Raw genomic sequence first — 24,187 nt, 5'->3', positions numbered from 1 at the left:
TATTGCTAACAAGCGCAGGCAACCCTAGTAAAAGAAAAAACAAACCAAAGAATACCAATACAAAAGAATAATAAATACAAGAATTATAAAAATATCTTCATTTTTATGTACAGGCGCGCGTGTCCATCCCTCGGTGCGTCAGTTTCGCACGACCTGTTGTTGGGCAGGTGGCGTCTGTCGCTTGACCTATTCGGACGTGTGTTCACTGAAGATGTGGGGTTGGAGCCGGGATCCGTGGTATCTGAACTCGGTGGATTCCCCGTCAAAGAGGTGAAGTTCCGCAGAGATATGGAGAAGCTGAGGACATCGGCGCAGAAGGATTTGACACTGCATAAGGTGAGTGACCTTATCAGACTTATAGAAATAATACTAATTTATTTGCAAAAATATGGTACATAAATGTTACTTGTGGTACAATCGACAAAAATTAGTCAATCTTTATATTATTTTGTAGTGATAAAATATCACGTTATTAAAATATATAATTACGTTATCAAATTAATATTTATTACAATTTTTTACGCAATCAAACATTTATACAATAAAAGTTTTTTTTCTTCTTCATTAAATTGTTTTTAAATCTTTTAATGTGTATTTTGTTCTTGGTGGAAACAATATAATGTATAATATTGCACTAGCAGACGTGACTGTGAAGTTGTATTATATAGTAGCTGCGCGCTTTTATGTGTACGTTGCGTATACGCATCTTGGTCCAACCCGTTACCTAGCTAAGATTTATTTTCAAGTATGCTGTAATTGAAACTACGTATCTACGTATTTATGATATTATATGTTAGCTCGTCACTTCAAACGGCATAATTTAAATACCATCCGTATCACCTCGACGTCCTTCGTTCCACCACTGAGCATTTTCTAATGCAGTTTTCGCCACGCACCACCACTATGTGGAACCAGCTGCCCACTGAAGTATTTCCGAACCAATTCGACTTAGGGTCCTTCAAGAAAAGAGCGTACCGATTCTTAAAAGGCCGGCAACGCACTTGTGAGCCTTCTGGCAATGTGAGGGTACTCTTACCCGTTTGCCTGCTATTACATAGAAAAAAAAAAATATTTGTGCATTAATTTCATACATCGTGTTCTATTAATAATGACAAATCTATATAATATATATTGGTTACTAAAATAAATGCATGGAACAGGAAAGTAAAAGTAACCTAAAGTCGACATTTTAAGGTCCTCATTTTATAATTAGTTTTTTTTTAAGTGAAACTTTATCGGCGTTGAAAAAAATATACCGTCACATTTTTCCGTTACGCGCCATTGACTTGGTCTGAGGCAAGTCGGTTTCCTCACGATGTTTTCCTTCACCGTTCGAGCTAATGTTATAGCTCATGGAAAGAAAATCCATTGGTGCACAGCCGGGGATCGAACCTACCTAAGGGATGAGAGCCACTAGGCCAACACTGCTCCTGCAGTCCTCCGACCAGTACATATCAATAAATATTGACGAGATCTCAATGATAACGATATATATCGACCATACTGACCTCTGCCATGAAGCTTCACATTACTGTAGATACAAATAGCAATCGCAATTGTTGTGTTATAAGTTTTGGTTTTTCTTTCAGATGGAACGCGAACGTACGAAATTACTGCAACAAACGTTCGCGGAACTAAACAGTGCGTTTGCGGGACAAAATCGTCGCGCTCTCGGCGCTTTGCCGCAACTCACGGTTAATCGAGTCAAGGTCACATTCAGAGATGAACCTGGAGAAGGCAGCGGTGTGGCCAGGTCTTTCTATACGAGTGTAGCTGAGGTATGATAAGTTTTAGCCGGTTTCTAAGTTAAAAAACATGTAAATTCGTGGAATGCACTTGATTTAATCATACATATATAACCATGTTCTCCATCTCCTATATTCCATGCAGTTCAACCCTAAAACTCCTTCCTATCTCAAAAATGATTTCAAATTTTTGGGAGGCCATAACTATAGCTTACGCTCTTCCGAAAACTATACCCTTGAAATCCCATCTCAGATTCCTTTAAGGTCTCTGCCGTTATGGAATTCACTTCCCGTCCCTATTCGCTTAGCTCCTTCTCTATCTTCCTTTAAATTTCTTCTGTACAAACATTACCTGTCCACATCGTATCCCTAGCTTTCTTACTAACTACTAACTGACGTGAGACTGATCTTAAATTATCGTGATTTATGTATCATCAATTTAGTTTAGTTTTTTTTATTGTTCCTGTTATGTTGTGTCTTAAAAACTGTGTACAACATGTATTTTTGCACTTCTTGCCTATCTTATGTAATTTAATACATTTTTATTTACTTGTTTTCTTTACTCACAGTGGTTGCCTGGAAGGCATCGCTCGAAAGCGATAAGGCCGCCATTTGCTCTCCTTTTGATTTAATTATGTTCATTTTTTCTATTGTAGTAGTGTTACAAAGTGTTTATAAATAAATAAACATTGATAATTAAAAACATTCATCATGCATCAATAATCATACTCATGTGCCATTTTCTAAAATATCACAAACATTGCCTTATTTGACAGTCGCTTAAAGAAGCTTCACGCCTTGAGTATATTGGCTGTACACACATATTATTTATGTATTAATTATAACTGTTTTATAGGCTCTTCTAGCGAATGAGAAGCTACCGCCCTTTGAGCCCAAAACAGGCAACGTGACCAATAATAGTGCTGCAAACGGCACGTCTGGATCCGCGAGTGGTGCGGCTAGTGGGGCTAGCACTAATAGTGGAGCTCGGTAAGTCGTTTTAATGTTTTTGAAAAATATATAGAAATGTTATCAAAAGTGTTGTAGTTTATTATTTTATCAATTATGCCGTGATTCGTTTTACAGCAATGGTATGTCTTGCATATTAGTGAATAAAGCGAATGTATAAAAATTCACTTGTGTATGTACTTATGTACACGCGTTTTATAGTTCTTTGGCTACAAGGTAAAAATCGTTTGTAGAAAAAACGACACCAACAATAGAACAAAGGTATTGAATACATTGAAAGTTTTTATTATAACGCATTTTCTAGTTTAAAAGTTTATTTGAAAATCACAAAGAAATTATTTCTACATAATTAAAGAAATGGACATTTTTTATTTAAAAATGTTGAGTATGGTAACTTTAGGGTGTCAGTTTATTGTGACGGTGTGCGCGTGCATCGTTACTTATCATTTTTCCTTAACGCGCCAAAAGAAGTATATATCTTCAAAAATTAAAAAAAAAATCAGTTTTATTTTATTTTAAATAACTTGAGTATATTTGTAAAGAGAAGTGTTGGCCTAGTAGCTTCAGCGTGCAACTCTCATCCTTGAGGTCGTAGGTTCGATCCCCAGCTATGCATCAATGGGCTAACTATCAATGTTACATTCGCACGAAAGATGAAGGAAAACATCGTGAGGAAAACGGCTTGAACAACGGTCAGGCACTGGAGGCTGATCACCTATTTGTTTATTAAATTAACCAATTATCCTGAAACAGATTCAAAAATTTGAGGCCCAGACCTAAAAAGGTTGTAGCGCCACTGATTTTTAAATTTGTATATAAGTCCGCTAAGTAAATTCGATTAGTATTAGTAAGTTATTAAGTTATATTTTTGTTATTCTTAATTATATGTCGGAGAATGAATATTTTAAAATTCCCGCCACTCTGAAGTTAGTTTAGAATGCGGTGTGGTATGGTAAGGTAGACTGCCAACGTTGACAATTGACAATGCCTAGTCTGTGTGATCTACCAAATGTCAGTGGCGCGACTGTTTCGTGGCAGTAAATGAATTCTTTAGTCACTTGAGTTTCGAACGTCGCCTGCGCCGGACGTGCGCACTGACTGTGTTATAATGTCGGACGACGGTAGTAACACCAATTTTGCAATTATTAATCGCGTTGAATCTGCGACATATATATAGGGAAAAATTCTAACCAAATCTTATTTTAACCATCCAGCAGCAGTAGTGGCGCAAGTCGTGCCCGAACGAAAGACACGGCCAGGCGTGGAGCAGCCAGACCAGCTTCCAGGCCTTCGTCACGGGAACCAAGGAGGGTGCTCAGCGTTGATGCACGGCCTTATTCGCCACAGGTATTTAACAGTTCTTACGTCACCACGGCTTTGTGATTTTTTATTCCTTATAACAGATTTGTTTCTTTATAAAGCAACGTCCTTGTTTTACGGTACTAGGCAGGTTTACTACCATCACAGTAACGTCTGCTCCATACCCCATCGTGTGGTTATAAAATGTATGTTGATCTTTGTATGCGCTTTTTTCGTTTGTTTATTGTGAAAATGTTAAAAAATCTCTTGAATAATCCGGCTCGAAGGACCAACAATGTGCAATAGGAAATCTAATATGCATTACATTAAACGTAAGATCTTTTTGTAAGTCGCTTATGATTAATGTATTTCAGGGCGCTCCTGGGGGTGAGAGCGCGAGCTACAGCGGCGAAAGATCGAGCGGACACAACGAACACCTCACCGTACATCAGGCTCAGTTAGGCGAGAGACTGTATCCAAAGGTAAGGGCTTACTCTAATGCTTTTTTTTTAATACTGTTTTGATCATTTTTAATTCATTGACAGGTCGGTGATCAGTCCTGTTCTGTGATTTGTGACGTTCCGGCTTTCTAACAATTTTTGCTTTGACCGTAGGAGCAAAAGTTTATTGTGCATATAGACGGAAAAATCTATTGTTAATCCAAGATTCGAACGGACTCTCTACTCTACAAAGTAAACATGTCAGAAGTGGAACTTTTTTGTAAATTAATTACTAAAGTAAAATCCCCAATAGATGAACGTGTACCATGTATTTGTATATCTATATTCACACTGTTTATACACGGTCTGCGTGCTGATGATAATGATGACGTAATGCGACAGTATTGCCATCTAAAGTACTAAATGTAACTACTAAACGAATACATCAACCAATAGCGTGTATTTTTTCTCGATCTCTCTTTCTCACTCTCTCTCAATCGCTCTCTCATTTTTCGACAAAAACGCTGCACATCTTCGTGACGCTTATATTATTATTATTGCGTTTTATCCGTAAAATTTTTACCCTCATGCGCCTAAAGAAGATTTACGTTTTTATGTCAAAAATGTTTTGGATTTGACATATCGAACTCGCACTTAGTGCTAAGTTTCGACTCTGAATCGTATCCTATAACTCCCATTTGTATCCCATCAATTTTTGACATAGTAATAAAGACAACATAATTTACACATTTTTTAGGTTCATTCCCTACACCCAACGTTCGCGGGCAAGATTACGGGGATGCTGTTAGAGCTGACGCCTGCTCAGTTGCTCGTGTTGCTCGCAAGTGAAGACGCGCTCAGGCAAAAGGTTCGGGAGGCCATGGATCTCATCGTTATGCACCCATCAGAGGCGATACTCGGTAAATATTAAACCAGTTTGTGTATCAACAATGTATCGAATTAACTTTAATTACTTTATTTTATTACTTTTGCTGGCACCACTGCCTACTAATTCCTGGTTTAGTAATACTATATTATATTTACTTGTGCGTTTTTGTGTGTCACACAATTATCACACGCCGTAAAACCACTTTTAACGTAAAGCACTGCACTAAATAAAATTCACTAATAACATTCACTAACAAATAAAATATACGCACAGACTTGTTCACTCGTGTTAAAATTGAAAAATGTGCCCGGACAAAAAGGTTTGTAATCTCGGACATGTCAAAAAGAGATAGCTGTCAGAATTCTACGGAATTAAAAATCGGAGTATAGTTGGCGCGACGAACTCCGTTCCGCGTAAGATTCTAATAATATCGTGTTAACTTTAGTTAAACTTAATTTAAGATTTCATTAAAGGTCATTGATACTATGTTTTATATGCGTAGTTTTGTCAACAGATGGCAACACATGATGTTTGCATTCGTAATTAATTAATTAATTTATTGTCATTCGATAACTTATTCGATATTTTGTTACTTATTCTGCTATTGGGAGCGAAGAATCCACTAATGTTTAATATATTTAAATTTAAAAAAAAACTTAAAAAACATATCATTTATTCGTATTAATACGTGTGTGAACTGTGATTTTTATGTATCGATTTTATAAAATCCCAGAGGCTCTTTTATCTCTGCCTTTTAATAAATTTAAGATATGTATTAAAGAAAAGCTGTGTAAAGCTTACTATAAAGTTAACGATTATCTAGTTGATAAAAGGGCCTGGGACTAGTGCTGGACAGGCTACTTCTAATTAATTTGAGATATTTGTTTTAAAATAAGTGTTGTTTGATGATTTGCTATTGCATTGCTTGCGAGAGTTTTTTACGCCGGTTTTTTCTCTCGGCCTACATCCTCTATCTTCTTTGCTGATGAGTAGGCATGTCTACTTATTTAAATTTAACGACGTGGAATAAGTGATACTTGCATCTGATATTCCATAATAAACATTTATTTTTATAAAGAAAATATTATTTTATGCTCAGTATTACATCCGGCGTCATCTTTTTTCTATTATTAATATTTATTATTAAGCTTAAACTCATACAATTTCCATACCAACCTACCACCAATGGTTAAAAACCATTTTAGGTCTATTAGTGGCTACAAATTCATAATTTAGGAACCCCTCAAAACGTTTTTTTAGGCAAGTTCGCGTCGTAAACTCCATATGGACAATGCATGTAAACACGTAAACAAACTTTTTTACATGTAAATTCTCACTCTTGATCCTTTGATCAGCTTCTATTTTATTATGGAGTGTTCAGAGGAGTTGTTCAGATATAATACCTGCAGCTCAGTTCCACCTTTCGATGTCGAAGCAGTGCACGAAATTCTACCCGTATCACCTCGACGTCTGTCGTTCCACAACTAAGAGTTTTTAAGGCAGTTTTTGCCGCACACCAGCCCTGTGTGGAAACTGTTCTGAAGTATTACCGAACCAATTCGACTTAGGGTCTTTCAAGAAAGACCCTAAGTCGAGCGAGTAAGAGCGAGTAAGAGCGTATCAATTCTTAAAAGGGCGGCAATGCACTTGCGAGGCATTGAGTGTCCATGGGCGGTATCACTTAACATCAATCAGGTGAGCCTCCTGCCCGTTTGCAGAGGGAAAACGAGCAAAAAAAAAACATACTTTTTACTACATTTTTTTCATACTGTCAAATAGCCCATTTGTATCGTTAACTATACGAACAATTGAACGATATGCTAAGATTCATTAAATTTTATAATTTGTTAACAGATCTCGATGTATTCTCTCTATCGGAGCGTGGCGCGGGCGCAGCCCTAAACCCTACGAGCGCCCTCTCGGCCCCGGACGACGCAGCACCGCTGTTCTACTCCCCTGGCAAGAGAGGGTATTATTCCCCTCGCCAGGGTAGAGCTACGCCAGAGAGGATTAACGCTTTTAGAAATGTTGGAAGGTAATCTATATTGAACTGAGTTCATAAAAGTAACATTTTAAGAAACAAAAATCATCCTCAATCCAGTTATATGGAGACGATTGCGTTGTATCCTTTAAGATGGCCTAATTTCGTCAAATCGGTTTAGTAGTTTTTAAGATATGTACTTTTATTTTAAGATGTATTTTTGTATTTGAAGGTTTTACTGAAAAAAGTTATTGCTTCCCGAATATAATATCTATTTTGCGTTATAATTAATATTTTTGTTTTTTTTTTAATACAATCGATTCTCGATAACTCGAATGTCAAGGGAAATGCAAAAAAAAACGACTTTCGAGTTTTTTGAGTTAACAAGAACTTCGAGATACATATGATTTAAGTTTTTTCGATTTGTAGAGTCGAATTTGAATAACAATTCAATTTAAGTTTTGTAGTACATATTTGTATACATATTAAACTGAAAAAGTTAACTGAACACTTAAAAAAAATTATGAAAATATTAATTAATTGCTCGTGTACACGTCAAAAACAATAGATTAGAAGCCGAACGTTCATTTTAGATTTTATTGCAATTATTTCAGAGAATTACAAGTAAGACGTCATTATATTTTACTAACTACGATTTGCCGAGCCTCCGTCTCGTATCGAAATATAAATTATCAATACTTCTATAAATATTTTTTACGTAGGTAAGTACGTTGTAGCTAATGTACTTAAAAATATGACATTACAAATAAAAAGTTTTGCAATTTTTCAATATCGTTTAATTACAAAATGTTTTTTTAGCTAATGTCCTCAATAGGGATTTAGAGCCTGAAAATGGTTGTTCAGTACACGTACGGAACTGTCATTGCAACTTGTTCCGAATGATTTGTTGGAACTCTTTGCAATGACGGGCTTTCCGCACTTGTAATGAAATATACTATATTCCTTAGAGTTATTTATCATCAGAACTGTTGCAGTCCTATTAAAAATGGTTTATAGAAAATTTATTCTAAATGTTTGGTTGGTTACAGAATAATAGGCCTATGCCTCCTGCAAAACGAGCTATGTCCAATGTTCCTGAACCGTCACGTCCTAAAATATATCCTGGGTAGAAAGATACGCTTCCACGATCTTGCTTTCTTCGATCCAGTGGTCTACGAGAGTTTGAGGCAGCTCGTGGTTGACGCGGAAACTGGCGACTCTCATACGCTTTTTGCGGCGCTTGATCTCAATTTTAGGTGAGTTATAATTATAAACTGGAGCCCACGGGCCTACATCATGATTCACATACACACATTGACATAATATTTATATCTAAAATACGTCTACATCTACCACAAAAACTGGTCTCGCTCGTTCTGCGCGTATGCGTACGCGTATCTATACGGATTGCGTGCGCGCATATAATCGGTGCCTTATTGTTGGATGGCCATTTGCTTTACTCTTTATATATATAAAGAGTTGTTATCGTTTAAACATTACATGGATTAATTATTTTGTATATGTTTAGTTATTATACAATATAATTAAAATATGCCAATATATATATTAAAACTGACAGTTTCCAGTTTGATGGCATTTTGACCAGCTTTTTGTGACAGTTTAATTAATGATTTTTTAAGGCATATTGGTGATCAGTCTTATATAACTAACTCGTAGTCAGTACGTATAAGTCCCTAAACTTAGAATCGAGCGAACTTAGAACGATTTTCGTATACCAAAATGTTATTTTTTTTGAAGTGAAACTTCTTATGCGTCACATTTTTCCGTTACGTGCCATCTTTTTCTTGTCCCTACCACGGTTGATTCGAAGAGATTCGAAGCCATTAATAACAAAATATATAATAACATTAACAATGATTTTATTAGTAATAAGGTAAAATGAAATATTTGTATTCATGTCTATAATAATAAAGGCCTTTTGTTAAACTTTATCTAATTTAACTTTATTTAACCAATTTATGTAAAGTTGCTAATAGTAGATCATTTGTCTAAAAATAAGGTCATAAGAAGTTACACTTCTTACGTGTGTACCACTAGTACTCGTACACATTTTTTTAATTTTTTTAATGTCTACTTACCAAGTCTAAGCTTAGCCCCATTGGTAACCCAAGTCACAATCTCGTCTTCTAAAATGTTAAACTTACAAATACATTGGTTACAGCCTAAAACTAGATTTAAGTTTGATTAACGTTCATCATATGAACCTTAGATAGACACGGTTTCCGAACGTTCTTTTTGTATATTTTGTATACTTTAAAATAGGTAAATGAATAATTTTCAGCCTTGAAATGTGCGAAGAAGAGGGCGGTGGCTGCGTAGAGTTATTGCCCGGTGGACGAGAGATCGAGGTGACCGCGTTGAACGTATACGACTACGTGCGGAAGTACGCGCAACATCGCATGGTCATCTCTCAGGAGAAGGCTTTAGAGGTAACATTTTCATTTATAGAAACGGCAAAATATGATTAAATGCATTTAAATAAAATCACACACACACACAAGTTTAAAATTATTTGCTGAAATCACTCGAGTTGTCGTCTGAAGTTGAAGAGATATTGAAGTTTACAAATTTTTATTTTTTATAATACACTACACATAAACAGTAGTTGCAGTGTTGGCCTAGTGGCTTCGGCATGCGACTCTCATCCCTGAGGTCGTAGGTTCGATCCCCAGGTGTGCACCAATGGATTTTCTTTCTATGTGCGCATTTAACATAAGCTCGAACGGTGATGGAAAACATCGTCGACAGCGTGCGTCAGGCACAGAAGGCTATCCGATTAACAAATGATCATGAAACAGATACAGAAATCTGAGGCCCAGACCTAAAAAGGTTGTAGCGCCATTGATTTATTTTATTTTTATTTACACATAAACAAAATTAATCCAAAATATTCGTTGTTTATTGATGTATTTTTTACTTTAATAACTTTTTATTCGTTTTGTAATAAATTATACTTAATTATAAAAACCTGAAGAGTTTGTTGGAACGCAATTAAGATATTTAAGAATCAGGTTGATTGCTCTAACCTTTGAACAAAGTATAAATGTCGTGTACCCTCTAGGTACCGCAGGGATTCCATCATTACATTTTCCTCTCACGCTTACCTAACGGAACGAAATTAACTTTGTGCCTGGTCGAAGGCTATACAAAACTAACAAAATGCAAGTAAAACCGTTCCATATAGTTAGTGTTATATGAAATCACTTACAGGCTATGCGAGTGGGAGTCCTGGACGTGCTGCCCGAGTCGGCCCTAGAAGGCCTAACCGCGGAGGACCTGAGGCTCTTGCTGAACGGTGTTGGCGATATCAACGTGGCAGCGCTCGTGTCGTACACGGGCTTCAATGACGAGAGCGGGGAACCCCCGGAACGACTCGCCAGATTCAAACGCTGGCTCTGGGCTATAGTTGATAAGATGACGCATTTGGAAAGGCAGGATTTGGTGAGTTTTTTTTTTTTCGTAGGATTTGACATGATCGTTTATAAAGGTACCTTAAAAATTTACGTTAATGACAAGATTATAAAAACCAATTCAAATCATTATCAGTGATTGATACGAGCTTTACTCCACAAATTACCAGAGTTTTCCAATTTCTGTTGGCCCATGCCCCACCTTAGCCTTTTTAAAATGCCAACGTAACACACATAATTGTCCACTAAAGACTTAAATGATGGATGATGAGGTTTTAGGAAGAAATTATTAACAATAAACCATAATACATTTTCAAATTGTGATGAAAAGCTGAAATTCAAATCCATTTAAAAAAACACATAATTTTAAGAGACTGCGTTTGGCAGTTTCACTGAGCAAGATGGCGATGCGCCAGTCCTTATGACGTAGTATGCTTGTAAACAAGTAAACAGTTACGTGTTAATTGTCATTCTTAAATTACATTATTTTCCAATCAAAATCAATCTCCGAAACTCCGCAAATTAACAGTTTCCTTAACTCTAAAATATATTATACAGCAAGTGTTAGAATGCGGCGAATAAACAGAAAGTTAATATGAAATAATAATAATAGCCTCATTAATTCGTTGAAGGTTGAAATGTATACAATTAAAAGATTCATACACATAAAATTTTATACAAAAATATATTTTTTCCAAGGAGTATTGAGTATAGACCTCCTCGAACTGGCTACATCTAGTATTGTCTTTTGTTAACAGCTTTTACACATTAAGAAAACACTTTTTATAAATTTTGAATAATAATACATAGCTTCAATCCGTTTAAAAAGTGTTTTCTTAATGGCTACATCAATATCTTGAGCATTTTTCTCCCAATCCCCACCAACTACTTTAAACTCGTCAGCTCACCGTGCAAGAGAGCGACCTCTCTTTCTCTTCTCGGGTCTTTTCTGTCCTTCAATATAAGCAGATATTTGACAAGATTTGATGGATCATACACTACACACCACACTCACAGCATTCCCATCTAAGGCTCACCTCACCCAAGAGCAAGGTTGTGTAACGTATTCAACTACGTGCGCGCGTACGTGCGTACGTGCTCGATTAGACAATCAAAACGTACTTCAAAATCAAAATCATTAATTGTGTTAACAGGTGTACTTTTGGACCGGATCGCCAGCTCTGCCCGCATCAGAGGAAGGCTTCCAGCCGATGCCTTCAGTGACAATCAGACCAGCCGACGACGCGCACCTGCCCACGGCCAACACCTGCATCTCCCGACTCTACATACCTCTGTATTCCTCGCGACACGTTCTCAAACATAAACTTTTGCTCGCAATTAAAACTAAAAACTTTGGCTTCGTCTAGAATAATTAAGTTAGTACGACTCATATATCGATATCAAAGAGATTTAAATATTTTAATTGTATGTATAATTACATATATCTTTTACATTAATACAAATTATACAGTTGTTTTTTATTGCAAGCGGCTCGGCTACCCTGTATAATACCGATATGTTGGTACATATGTACTATGTTGAACCAATTGTTATATGAACAGTCTCGCTGCCGTGTACTAGTAAATTGTCTCAAAAGGCGTCTTCGGAGCGACTTTTGTTTTATCAAATCACAAATTTTATAAGCTTAATTATAGTTAGTCTTGTATATGTTTTATATATTTAAATCTCTTTGCATTATATATAATTGAATGCTACGCATACAGTTATTATTTATGCTGGATTCACGTGACATTGGCTCGCACAATACTTAAACCAGCCGCTACATTTCTGGTGGAGTATATGTCTGAATATCACCCAACGGTTGCCTCTGATTTATTTTCTAAAGGTTTATATATATATATCAATATGTCACTTGTATCATTTGTACCTGTTGTGCTTAGGTTGACTGCATTTTCAATAATTTATATGCGTTTAGAAATCTTTGTTAATAAAGATCTTGCAATGGGTACTGTTTTATTGGGATCAGATAGAAGGCGATTTCCAATAACTATGATTCATGTGATAACGGAGGAAGTGTGCGCCTCTATCTATAAATTTAAGGTTATAATAGTTTTCATTTTGATTAGTTAAGGTTCTTAATAAATACTTCCTAAAATGCTTAGAGTGTTGTTTTATTTACATATTATATGTTGGGCAATGGCGCTGGTATATGCTTTATTAAGTGACATCAAAGTCAAATTAGTTCAGAACAGTTGTTTCAAGTATTACGTCACGCAATCCCCCCCCCCCCCCCCCCCAAACGAAAGGCGCCGTAACGTTCCTGTTTGCAATAGTAAAACGATTCGTAACCAACCCCAGTGACTCTTTAAACCTAAAACTTACCATTATGGTGTAAAGTACTGGAAAGTAGGAAATAATATTAACAATAACGCGTAATTCAATCCCCGCCCCGCGTCGTAATGTATTACAAGAGGCCCCCCCCCCCCTAAAATTCGTTACGTAATACTTTAACGTTTTTGATTTGATTTGCCAATATTAATAAATCTACAATCTGTAGATTGTAGCATGAGCTACACGAGTGTATCGTTCAATTCGGGTCGAAGCAAGCAGATTTAATAGTAGACAACTCTCGTCATTACCTTCAACAACTCGGCAGGTCGAAATTCAGGTTTTTTGACAACTATCGGTCCCTATTCTCAATCCTTTCTCCGTCCTTCTGTCGCTGGACGACAATATTCCTATCGCTCTTTGTCACCATTCTCTCCGCCATGTATATGTCACAGCCAACTAGCTTAATTATCCGTTCAATTAACAGACTAGCCGTTCAACTACCGGCCTCAAAGATGTCAGCCAGTTGATCAAACTTGACTTGCAAAGATGACTTGGATCGATGACGTTTCATTACTTGCCTAGCCTGTTGACGGTTCATTTAACTGAACTGAACGGAAACTTAAACTGTCAATATGGCGTCGTCAAACCACTAACTTAATGGAGTTGTCCAAAGTTTCATGAAAAATAACTGGTACCACGGAAGAGTGACAATAATAATGTGAATTTGACTTAAGCAATTTAATTTTAAAAGAAATATTTTTTGTCATGTTTTATCTTTTTTTATTTCTGCTTAATAATGAATATCGTACGAATGACCCAAGCATTAGCCAGCCAATTGAGTAAATGTTGTAACAAACGCTACGGCTGAATATCTTTGAGGCCGTTAGTTAAACGATCCCGTTTAGTTAAAAGGCTAGGCTGTTAATTGAACGGCTAATTCAGCTGGCCGAATCTGGCTGAAATATTTTTATATCATGTTTTATCTTTTTTGATTTCTGCTTAATAATGAATATCGTACGAATGGCCTAAGCATTAGTCAGCCAGTTTATTAAATGTAACAAACGCCGGCTTTTAATTAAACGCCTAATTAAGCTAGTTGACACGACATATATATATTAAAAATCCTTCAAAAGCGTGTGTGGGGTGTAGTGTATCATAGTGTAGTGGGGACACACTATACTATGATTTAAGGGTATAACTTAGAGAGGATTAATGGATACCAAAAGGGTTTCTGTGGATTTTCTACAGGTAGCTTATAAAATGAAACAAGTTATTGAAGTTATACTATTGTTGTTAATGTCATTTTTTATACAAACGTAGAATAAGGCGAAAGATAAAATTTTTGAATAGATATATAACTCTAAAAAAGTATAACTTCTAACGCGTGTACATAATTACGCACAAGTTTTTTTTTATTTGACCAATAGAGTATAGAGCAACATCTGTAATGTATAAGAACGACAAGTAGCGCATTTATGAAACAAATCTAATAAAACATTACCTACCAATTAATAGAAAAGACTTTCTTCAATCTAGAATTTTATCTCCAATTTCATCAAAAGAACGAAGTAAATACTAATTGAAATTATTAATTTACAGAACAAAAATATTGGTTACGTAAATCACAAAATAAGAGAAATTTGAATGATACGCGAGTCGTACGAAGCCTGATCAACGGACTAATTCAGTTCCGCGAGATGAATTTAATACGCGTTTACTCCGCTACACATTTGCTCTTTAACTGACTACATTTCTAACTATCAATTCATATTTGTACCAATGAATTCATTTAAACCCACATAATATGATCTCAACAGAAGTAATGAGTCTTTTTATAAAACAAGTAATGAAGGTAAATAAATAATAAATTTAGGTTATATTTTATTATTCTTAATATCATAATTACATAAGTGATTGCTTAACTACTATAATCCACACATACATTTCTGTCCTTATCTATTTCTATAATATTTGAAAACTCTGCGTAAACTACACAGTTAATTGTTTCAATCAATGCGCTCTCGAATCTTACTTCCATTCTTACACTACCATGGCGTACAAGATTCCAATGCACATTAGAGTTAGCCGACAAGTCAGGTGTTAAATCAAAAGCTTATTATTCTCAAAACCTATAATACATGTCTTAGGAACCTGTCCTAATATATTGTCCAGTGTTTTACCCTGGACACCAGACGGTATGGTCAGGACTTTCACTTCACCTCTTTTGAAGGATATTTAGCTGTAGTAGTGGCAAGAACCTTTTGATGGGCTATTAGTATTCATGGATTAATTTTTGCTCTGCGTATTATTAAAGTTGCATCTGTGATACAGAGTTTGTACTTATTATCTGCATTCTGTGACATGAGGTTAAATGTTTCTCTCGATCTAACTAATTTTATAGATAATTCGACCCCGTTAATGAGGAATTTATCTTGATTGAATATATCCCCATGTAAATGCCCAATCATTTCAACATCCTTACCATCCTTTGAAAGTTGTTGTCTTTTGTAAAAGCCCTTGTTTGCCTCATTAGTTTCATTCATTTTACCAGCTGTATCCTCGTACCACAAACCACATGTCAAATGTGATTGTTTGGCGGATGATGAATAATTTAATAGAGTTTCTATGAAAGCACGATATGCATAAGTATTATTTGGGGGTGACACAAGTTTTTGGTTTAGGTAAACATCCAATTGATTAAATAAAGAATGTAACCAATTCTTGACTGGTGCCACTACATTAGCTGCATTAACTACAGAACCGTCTTGATTTTTAATTTGAGCCTTGAGATGGAGTAGTGTATGCGAAAGGTCTATGTAGTCATCTCCCGTACCAGGTACTTGGAATTCGATGGGTCCATCATCACTTAATGAAGAAATTGGTTTGTAGTGTATCCAGTGTCCATTTAGCGCACTCACATGAATGATTGTGAATAAATGACATTATGATTAGTTTGAAAATATATCCTTGGAAATATTAATATTTTTGTTCCTTGTTTTCTTTAGAGCGCCTTTCACGTTGAGGGGTTCACCCCTCGAATGAGCTCATTACAATATTTTCGTCTTTTATTGACACCCGATCCGGTCATAAGGTTATCAATTTTGGTATCAACTTTGCGTTTAAGGTTAGAACTAGCCTCTTTCAATCGATTTTTAATGGATTCTTTAATAGGACGACTAGCTACACATCTGACAAAAGCCCAATTCCGCTGTTAAGTGCTTCTTTTCCAATCACCTTAGCACCACTAGTGAGTAAAGGTAGCACACTTCGAAACAACCCCCCAAGAAAACTGCCGTAACCATGATTACGTTGATGTAAGGCTTTGTAGATTACATTTATACCAGACCCAGCTTGTTTCGAATAATAATGTTCATAAGGACATATAAATCTATCTTGAGGTGTATACATTTTAAAAAGGAAATGTAGATTATATTTTTTTTTAAATGAAGTTTCACACACGATGTACCGTATTGAAATGGTACCGCATTTCCCGTGGTTGTTCTTATATCTATCTCAATAACATCAAATTCTCTTCTCATTACCGGTAAATAATGTGGTGGTGAAAATATATGCATTTTATTTGAACCGTATATGTATTTAGCAGGATCTAAGGGTATAATTCTCAATAAGTGTGTCATTACATCACCAACAATTTGTGGTTCTATAATATCACAATACACAAATAATTGTATTGTGATATTATAGTATATTGAGCCTCCTGCCCGTTTGCCCCCTATTTTATAAAAAATAAAATAAATTGTGATGGTAACCCCAAATGTAGACTAGCAGGGCGTTTACCGATATTATGATTTACTAAATTGGTATCTGGCTCAAATCCAAGTTGAAAGCTCAAATTAGGTGATAGAGATAGTGAAATTATTAATGGATCCTTTACTGCAACAGAGACAAACTTGGACACGGTGTCCTGGCGAAAACTAACTTTCTCTTTCGAATTTAAAGCAATAAGAATATTTTGTATATTATCATAGTTGGTGGCTGATATATGGTTCTTATATATCAGTGTGGTCTCTTCGTTGTTGATGGTAGTTTTTTTACTTATGTACATAATATTTTCAATATTTTCACTTGCACGGAAAACATAGTAGAAGGATATTGAAACTCAACTATACCTACCATCCCTTCTCCTTCTAATGTAATGGCTTTAGGTAGTTTTGTAGAAAAATTTGATGTCATATTTCCCGGGAAATATTGTGTGGAACTATTGCTGAGTAAAGTTAAATAGAAACTTTCCTTCATTGTAGATTTTTAATATTCGACAGTAAGACCCAAGAATTAAATTTGTTAGGATATCCTTTCCATTTAACTAATACTTCCTTTCTAATACCGCTTTTACGTGATCTGATGATTTTATCAATTTTCTATTCGGAAGTGGGGGAAAAAGTTATTTTTTGTAGTTCTTTCTCATAAAAAGTTCCCGTTATTGATTCATTTTCTAAATCGTTTAAAGTGTATACAACCCACGAGGCACGATCTATAATCGAAGTAATGATAAAAATTTCATTACTCCAATTACTTTCATAACCTTTTTGAAATACATGTTTGTATTTTGTAATTCTTACATAGTCACCAATGTTAAACTTAGGTACTTTGTTTAAACTTGAAATATAAGTATTTTCATCATAATATAAATTCCGCCAAACTTCCATAATGTTTTCCATTTTAACATCACATGGTCTCATCTTGATACTAGAGTGCACACTGTCATTAGAAGAACTAACCAAATCTTGTAAAATATCTATATAGCGATATGTATTCTAATGTGTAAAACGCCACATTTTCATTTTCAATGTTGTCTGAAATCGTTCTACTATACTTGCTTTTGTATCTGGATTATTGTAGTGTAATAATTTATATTTTTACTGTTTAAATAAGTTTGGACATCCTTAGATACAAATTCCGTATCCTTATCTGATTGAATATGTCTAGGAACAGTTTTAGCTTCATCAAAGATGCTAGTAAAACACGTTTTTATCATCAAATCCTTCTTTTTCATGGCTCTAACATAAGCATACTTACTAAAGACGTCAATAACACACAAAATATATTTATATCCATCATTTTATTGTATGTAAGTTCTTAAATCACTTAAATCAGCTTGCCCCAATTCATTAATATTTGATAAAATATATTTATTACGCGGGAATTTTATTATAACCGGTTTTTGTAATAATAATGTTTCTTGAGACTGCAACCATTTCAAAATTTTGCACTTTTTTGAGATTGTTCCTTTCATTGCCTTTGTTAACTTATTGTCACTGCTGTAACCGGCTGGATGTGAAATATCATAATAGATGCGATGTAACTCTAATACGGGGTCCATTTCTCCCAATCACTTTTGTTTCTCAATTTATTGATGTATTTAGATTGAGTTGGAGTTGAAGAAACCTCAGTTTGTGGTTCTTTAATCAATGTTTTATCTATACTTTTAAGGTTAGATATATATTGGATTCTTTTTAGATTACCAATGTATGTTAGCGGGGTATTTCTATCATTTAAAAACTTGGCGAATATTTCCCAACCGATTGGATCGGATCTCTTCGAGGGTCTTAAGATGTCATTTACTAAATCTATAATATTACTTCCTCAATGACGGCGTGTAGTTTCTCTAAACCTCACTGTTTCAACGACTTAAACGTAATCTCGTTTCACGGCTTAAGGGTTTTAATAATAAATTACGTTTTTCTAGCGGCTAAATGGTCACACCTCAATGACAGACCGCGCAAGAATGGCGGCACTCGGCTGTGGGGTCTACCGTCAGGTCACTTCTTGCTCTCTGTGATTCCTGTCCAAATACCGAGTAATGCCTTTACTTCACTCAGTGGCAAGGTTTAAGTATGTAACATCAGTACGTCCTAGCTGCTTACGTCCATGCCGTGCCTCCTGGGCAATGCTGCACCCATCGTTCTCAAGCGAGTGCCACTCTCATTACTTCTCACGGTGCAGTAGCGGAATCAGCAGTGCATAGTGCATAGATCGAACAGAGAAGGGACAATACCCGAAATTAAAGGGCCAGGCACAGCTTTAGACGGCAGTCCTGTCAAGTATCTAGACTGCGATCAGCTAATTACCTGTCCAGTAAAAAAAACCAACCGATTATGAAACGTAAAGTAAATAATTTTATCTACAAGTACATGATTTTATCTAAACGAACTGGTAAGAATAAGTACAATGTTTTTCGCCTATGCACGCGGAATCTTAGAATTTTAAACAGACCTGGGGCATTAGGGATTCTCACGGACCAATTACACCATATCGGCCAGTTATATTGGCGCTGCAAGAAATGAGATGGACAAGGAGTGGATGCATGCGAAAAAGAGAAAAGAGACACCGTTAACTAGATTTTTGGTGCGTAAGATAGCCCAAACCAAAGTAATTGACTTTAATGCTGTGAGTGAACGCGTATGTATGCAAGGATAAATTCTTTAATTACAGCATTATCAATGCCCATGCACCAACGGAAGAAGCGGATGAACTAACTAAAGACCTGTAGTATGACACTATTGAAAACACCTACCATCAGTGCCCGAACAGGGACATCAAAATCCTCATTGATAGAGATATGAACGCCCAAGTGGGAAGGGAGGAGTTCTATAAACCAACAATCGGATTGCATAGTTTGCATGTAACGAGTAATGACAACAGACATAGACTTTTAAACCTCCTTTAGCCTCCGATCACTACCTTGTCATGGTCAAGGTAAATGGCAGGATCTCCAACGGTTATACACACAAAGATGACACACTGCACAAATTTAATTCAGAAGCACTGAAAGATCACTTGCTGAAAGAGCTCTATTCGAGCAAACCGGAAGAAATACTGCCTGCAGTCAACATACAAGATATCTGCCCAACAGAAATCTGGCGACAGTGCAGTGAAGCAATTCAAACGCAGCCTCAGAAAAAAATGGTATGACAAAGAGGGAAAAAAGTGAGAATTGGTTTGATACGACTGAACATAAAAATGACGCATATCTTATATGCCCGTTATAGACAGCCCAGAAAGGAAGAGAAAAAGATCCATAGGCGGAAAAAATAAAAGGGAGGGACCTTCGACCAAACGACCCTTGACTTTTCTACAATAAAGTCAACTTTGGGATACCAGAATTCAAACCTTACTAACTGCTAACTGCGTGCCGTAACAAAGATGTTGTTCAGTATACCTCGATTGTATACTGAAAAGATGGGCCGAGCACTTCAGTGAACTGCTAAATGGAACTACTACCAATGCAAATATTACACCTGACCAAGATAACTCGACATTTGACAATAATCCATAATTACAGAAGCATCACGCTACTTAATACCGTATATAAAGTTCTGTCTTACCTAAAAGTAGAGAATACAATTGGTCAGTATCCATGTGGTTTCCGTCCCAACAGATCTATTATGGACCAAGTTTTCGCACTCAGGATGATATTAAAAGAGATGACGGAATTCGGAATATCCACACACCATCTGTTTATAGATTTTAAATTAGCTTACGATTGCGTTCTACGTCCTAAACTTAACGAGGCAATGACTGAATTCAATATTCCCTCAAAACTTATAAGGCTGACTAAAATGTCGATGGCTAATACCACTAATTATGTAAAGATACAAAGTGACATCTCCGCATTTACCGCATATAATGGCCTGATACAGTGTGACGCGCTTGCATGCCTACTATTCCACTTAGCATTGGATAAATGCATTGTAGATGCCGAACAAGAAGTTAGAGGTATTATATTTTATAATTCGACCCAATTACTGGGTTAGGCAGACGACCTGGATCTAGTCACGCGAAACAAAAACCAATTAGCGGAATGTTTTAAAAGCCTCCGCAGCCGCCAGTTCTATGGGCCGGTCGGTAAATGTGGATAAAACAAAGTATATGACGACAAACCAAAACCATTAGGAAAGAAATCCCTTTATCGTGGAAGACGTAAGCTTTGAACAATGTGAGGAGTTTGTTTAATTGTTCTCAATGGTGACTAGTGATAACAATCCCACCCGAGATATCAATAGACGCATCATGATGGCAAATCACTGCTACTTTGGCCTTCGTAGATATTTCCGATCACGACTTCTTACGAAGAATACCAAGCTTGTTCTGTACTGTAATTCTGCGATCAGTGCTCACTTATGGTTCTTAAACCTGTACCCTGGCAAAAAAGACGAGACTTCTCTCCTAATTTTCGAGCGGAAGATTCTTCGAAGAATCTTTGGTCATGTTTGCGACGACGTTGTTTGGCGTATTCGCTACAATGAGGAACTTTATAACATCCTAGACGATGCCAACATTGTCCAATTCATAAAGTGCAACAGACTCAAGTGGCTGAGATATGTGCACCGAATGACGAACGACAGAACCCAAAGGTCCTTACTAAACTCACAACCCGGTGGCAAGAATAAACCCGGTAGACCGAGGCTACGTTGGTGTGATGGAGTTGTCAAGGACCTCGAAACAATATGGGTTCGCAATTGGAACCGGGAAGCTCTGGATAGATTGCGATGGTGAAGTGTACTTGAGGAGGCTACGGCCCACAAGGGGCTGTATAATCATTGATGATGATGGTGGTCATTGGATTAATGCTTATCCTTCGTCAAACCATATAAGTGCTCATGTGTTGTTATTGACCAGCAAGGAAATGCTGCCACAACAACCAAACTTATTCAATTTATTTGCGTTTTCTATTAATCGATTCTTAATTATTATTACTAAGTAGGTTGAAAATATTTTAAATATTCTATATTTGTGTTAATAAACAATTTTATTCTTGTTTAATTTATAAAAGATAAATTTACTTACATTTTATAAATAAATTTCACGATTCTTTTGATGCTTGCTAATACAATAGTTATTGTTGCATCAAACATCAATTGTAGACATGTTTAAAAATATACACTAAGGTCAGCTTGAAGATGTATAAACATTCATTAAATAATAAGGAATAATTAAAAAAACAAGACAATTTACAAAGCTTTATTACTTCGTGATACAAAATTAAATTCTCTAGACATTTTATTGTAAATACCATACAAAATGCTAATATGACACACATGTAATAAGATACTAGTTGCATCGGTACTTGGATATGTATTCCAGCAAAATTCAATTAACGCCAAAATTAGAAATCTAACAACTAAACTAAAATTAGTTGACCACAACAGGTATGGTAGTGTATGAAAATACCAAGAATAAAACTGATAGTGCAGGCTTCTAGCACAAACTACACCAATAAAGTTAACCAAAAACATAGGTAAAATAAATAATTGTGAAAGAATATCAAAATTTATACTATAATGCTTTGTTTCACTTTCGGAGCTTTTGGATTTTACTTCATTGTTCCCCTTACTTCCCTTTGGCGCTGACTTTTTAAGCATATTTTCAAATGATTTTAATAATTGCTCTTGTTCTTTGGTAAGATCTTCATCCTTTTCCAATTTGCTTTTCATGCTCTTCTTAGCTTTCACTTTTTTCTTATCCTCTAAATTTTTGGCATCTATTTGGGGCTGTACTTGCTTCTGAACATACTTTAATCGGCAATAACTTCTAAAATATTGTATACACATTGGTAAAAACAATAATAACAACATGATATGTATTCCTAACAAAACTAAATGAAACCATGCACTTTCAAATACTTTCACATCCATAAATCTATAATTAACAGTCCAAGTATGATTAAAAACTCTACCTACGTCAAAACTTCCCCGAATATAAGCAACTGGGTTACTTAACAAAAATGGAAGGCCTAAAATCAATTGTGTCAGACCACATACAAATAATTGTTTAAATGTATCTATAAATCCTAAATTAACCAAATAAAAGAAAAACAGGGCTGGTGCATATAACAAAATATTCATCTTTACGGAAACTGCTAAGCTGTATATAAAGCTGGCTAAATACCACCTTGAATCCAAAAATAAATTAAGTGATGCATATAACAGTAATACAGCAATTGGATCATTAAACATTCTTAAAACATGAATAGAGTGAATTCTATATGAGGTTAAAATTGTGATTGCAAGGGCATATGGTGGTACTTTCTTAGTTTTAAGATAAATTCTTAAAATCAAAATAAGTAATATTAAATAAACACAGATAAAAATATATTGCGCTAACTTAATATTTTCACCATGACTAGTAATAAAGTATAGAAATGAATAAATATACACAAAACCAGCAGGATAAACCAGAGGTCCTGTATCACCACGGAGCTTGCTGTAATCAAAGGTACCATTTATGAATCCTTCGCACTCTTGCATATATGCTTTCCAATCTATTTCTGTATAAGGCACTTTTTCTACAATCAGTATATTTAGAACCAACTCCGCAACCAAAATACAGAACGCAATAAACGATAAATGAGCAGGATCTACTATTATTTTCTTCACATATGTCCATGTAAACATTTTTTTGATGTCTTGATATCTTAGCTGAACGCTATTTCGTCCCATCTTCTATAATTTGGTTACGCTTTATTGTAGAATACGTTTTCTTAGACTATCTCTCCTAAGTAGTAGGTTTCACGTTTCGAGAGGGTTTTTAAAAATAGATTCAGATGCCATCGGTGTCCCGGCCAGTCTGTCTGGTTATATTCTAGTAATAAATCTTAAGTAGTAAAACTTTCTACGCCGGAAGTCGTATTTTAAATTATTATGTAAAAATTTAAATAAGCCTGCGCTTAGAATTTACATCAAATTTTTATTAATTAGATATACATACAATAACATTTTCAAAATTCAAAGATACTAGGTAGCACAGACTACCGTTAGATGTATCGTCTGAGGTGACACAGTTAAATGACTATAGATAATAGTAATTTCTCTTCGTAAATTATTTATTTGCAGCATACAACTACTATTATAACATTATATTTTACTACAGTTCAAAGTGATTTTTATACAATTCCCATAAAAATTTTGATGTATGTTAGTCTTCTTTAAAGTATGTTTTGAAGTCGCAGCCTTTTCTCAAATTTCTCATTACGCTTTACAAATAGGTCGCAACCCGGTGAAGACTCAATATAACCGTTGAGCTGCGAGAGCAAGCGGAGAATGGGCATAAACATGTGTTGGAGTGCCGTGAGTTTATTTAATACTCCGCAAAGAAGTACTTCTTCATCCATATCCACTTGC

The 24,187-nt window shown here is 35.6% G+C and overlaps 2 protein-coding genes across 11 annotated transcripts in view; one reads left to right on the top strand and one right to left on the bottom strand.

Annotated features, from left to right (window-relative positions):
- Positions 1-12,876, top strand: part of LOC123717834 (E3 ubiquitin-protein ligase hyd) — a 62,713-nt gene extending 49,837 nt beyond the window's left edge. For 9 of the 10 annotated variants that reach the window (XM_045674070.1, XM_045674071.1, XM_045674066.1 and 6 more), the window contains exons 40-50: positions 114-336; positions 1,590-1,778; positions 2,602-2,735; positions 3,929-4,061; positions 4,388-4,495; positions 5,211-5,373; positions 7,197-7,377; positions 8,373-8,579; positions 9,626-9,773; positions 10,555-10,785; positions 11,909-12,876. In XM_045674070.1, coding sequence (XP_045530026.1) covers positions 114-336; positions 1,590-1,778; positions 2,602-2,735; positions 3,929-4,061; positions 4,388-4,495; positions 5,211-5,373; positions 7,197-7,377; positions 8,373-8,579; positions 9,626-9,773; positions 10,555-10,785; positions 11,909-12,121 — 1,930 coding nt within the window. In that variant the 3' untranslated portion in view covers positions 12,122-12,876. The remainder of the gene's footprint in view (positions 1-113; positions 337-1,589; positions 1,779-2,601; positions 2,736-3,928; positions 4,062-4,387; positions 4,496-5,210; positions 5,374-7,196; positions 7,378-8,372; positions 8,580-9,625; positions 9,774-10,554; positions 10,786-11,908) is intronic. The other variant, XM_045674063.1, reaches the window with a different exon arrangement.
- A 9,138-nt stretch (positions 12,877-22,014) lies between these two features.
- Positions 22,015-23,803, bottom strand: LOC123717868 (lethal(2)neighbour of tid protein 2). The gene has a single exon (XM_045674117.1). It carries the CDS (start codon positions 23,504-23,506, stop codon positions 22,019-22,021), a length of 1,488 nt encoding a protein of 495 aa, XP_045530073.1. The 5' UTR covers positions 23,507-23,803; the 3' UTR covers positions 22,015-22,018.
- Positions 23,804-24,187: the final 384 nt, after the last annotated feature.

This window comes from Pieris brassicae, chromosome 13 (genome assembly GCF_905147105.1).
Source record: "Pieris brassicae chromosome 13, ilPieBrab1.1, whole genome shotgun sequence".
In the NCBI taxonomy this organism is placed as follows: Eukaryota; Metazoa; Arthropoda; class Insecta; order Lepidoptera; family Pieridae; genus Pieris; species Pieris brassicae.
The sequence above is the reverse complement of the archived record's forward strand: the minus strand, read 5'-3'. Positions and strand labels throughout refer to the sequence as shown.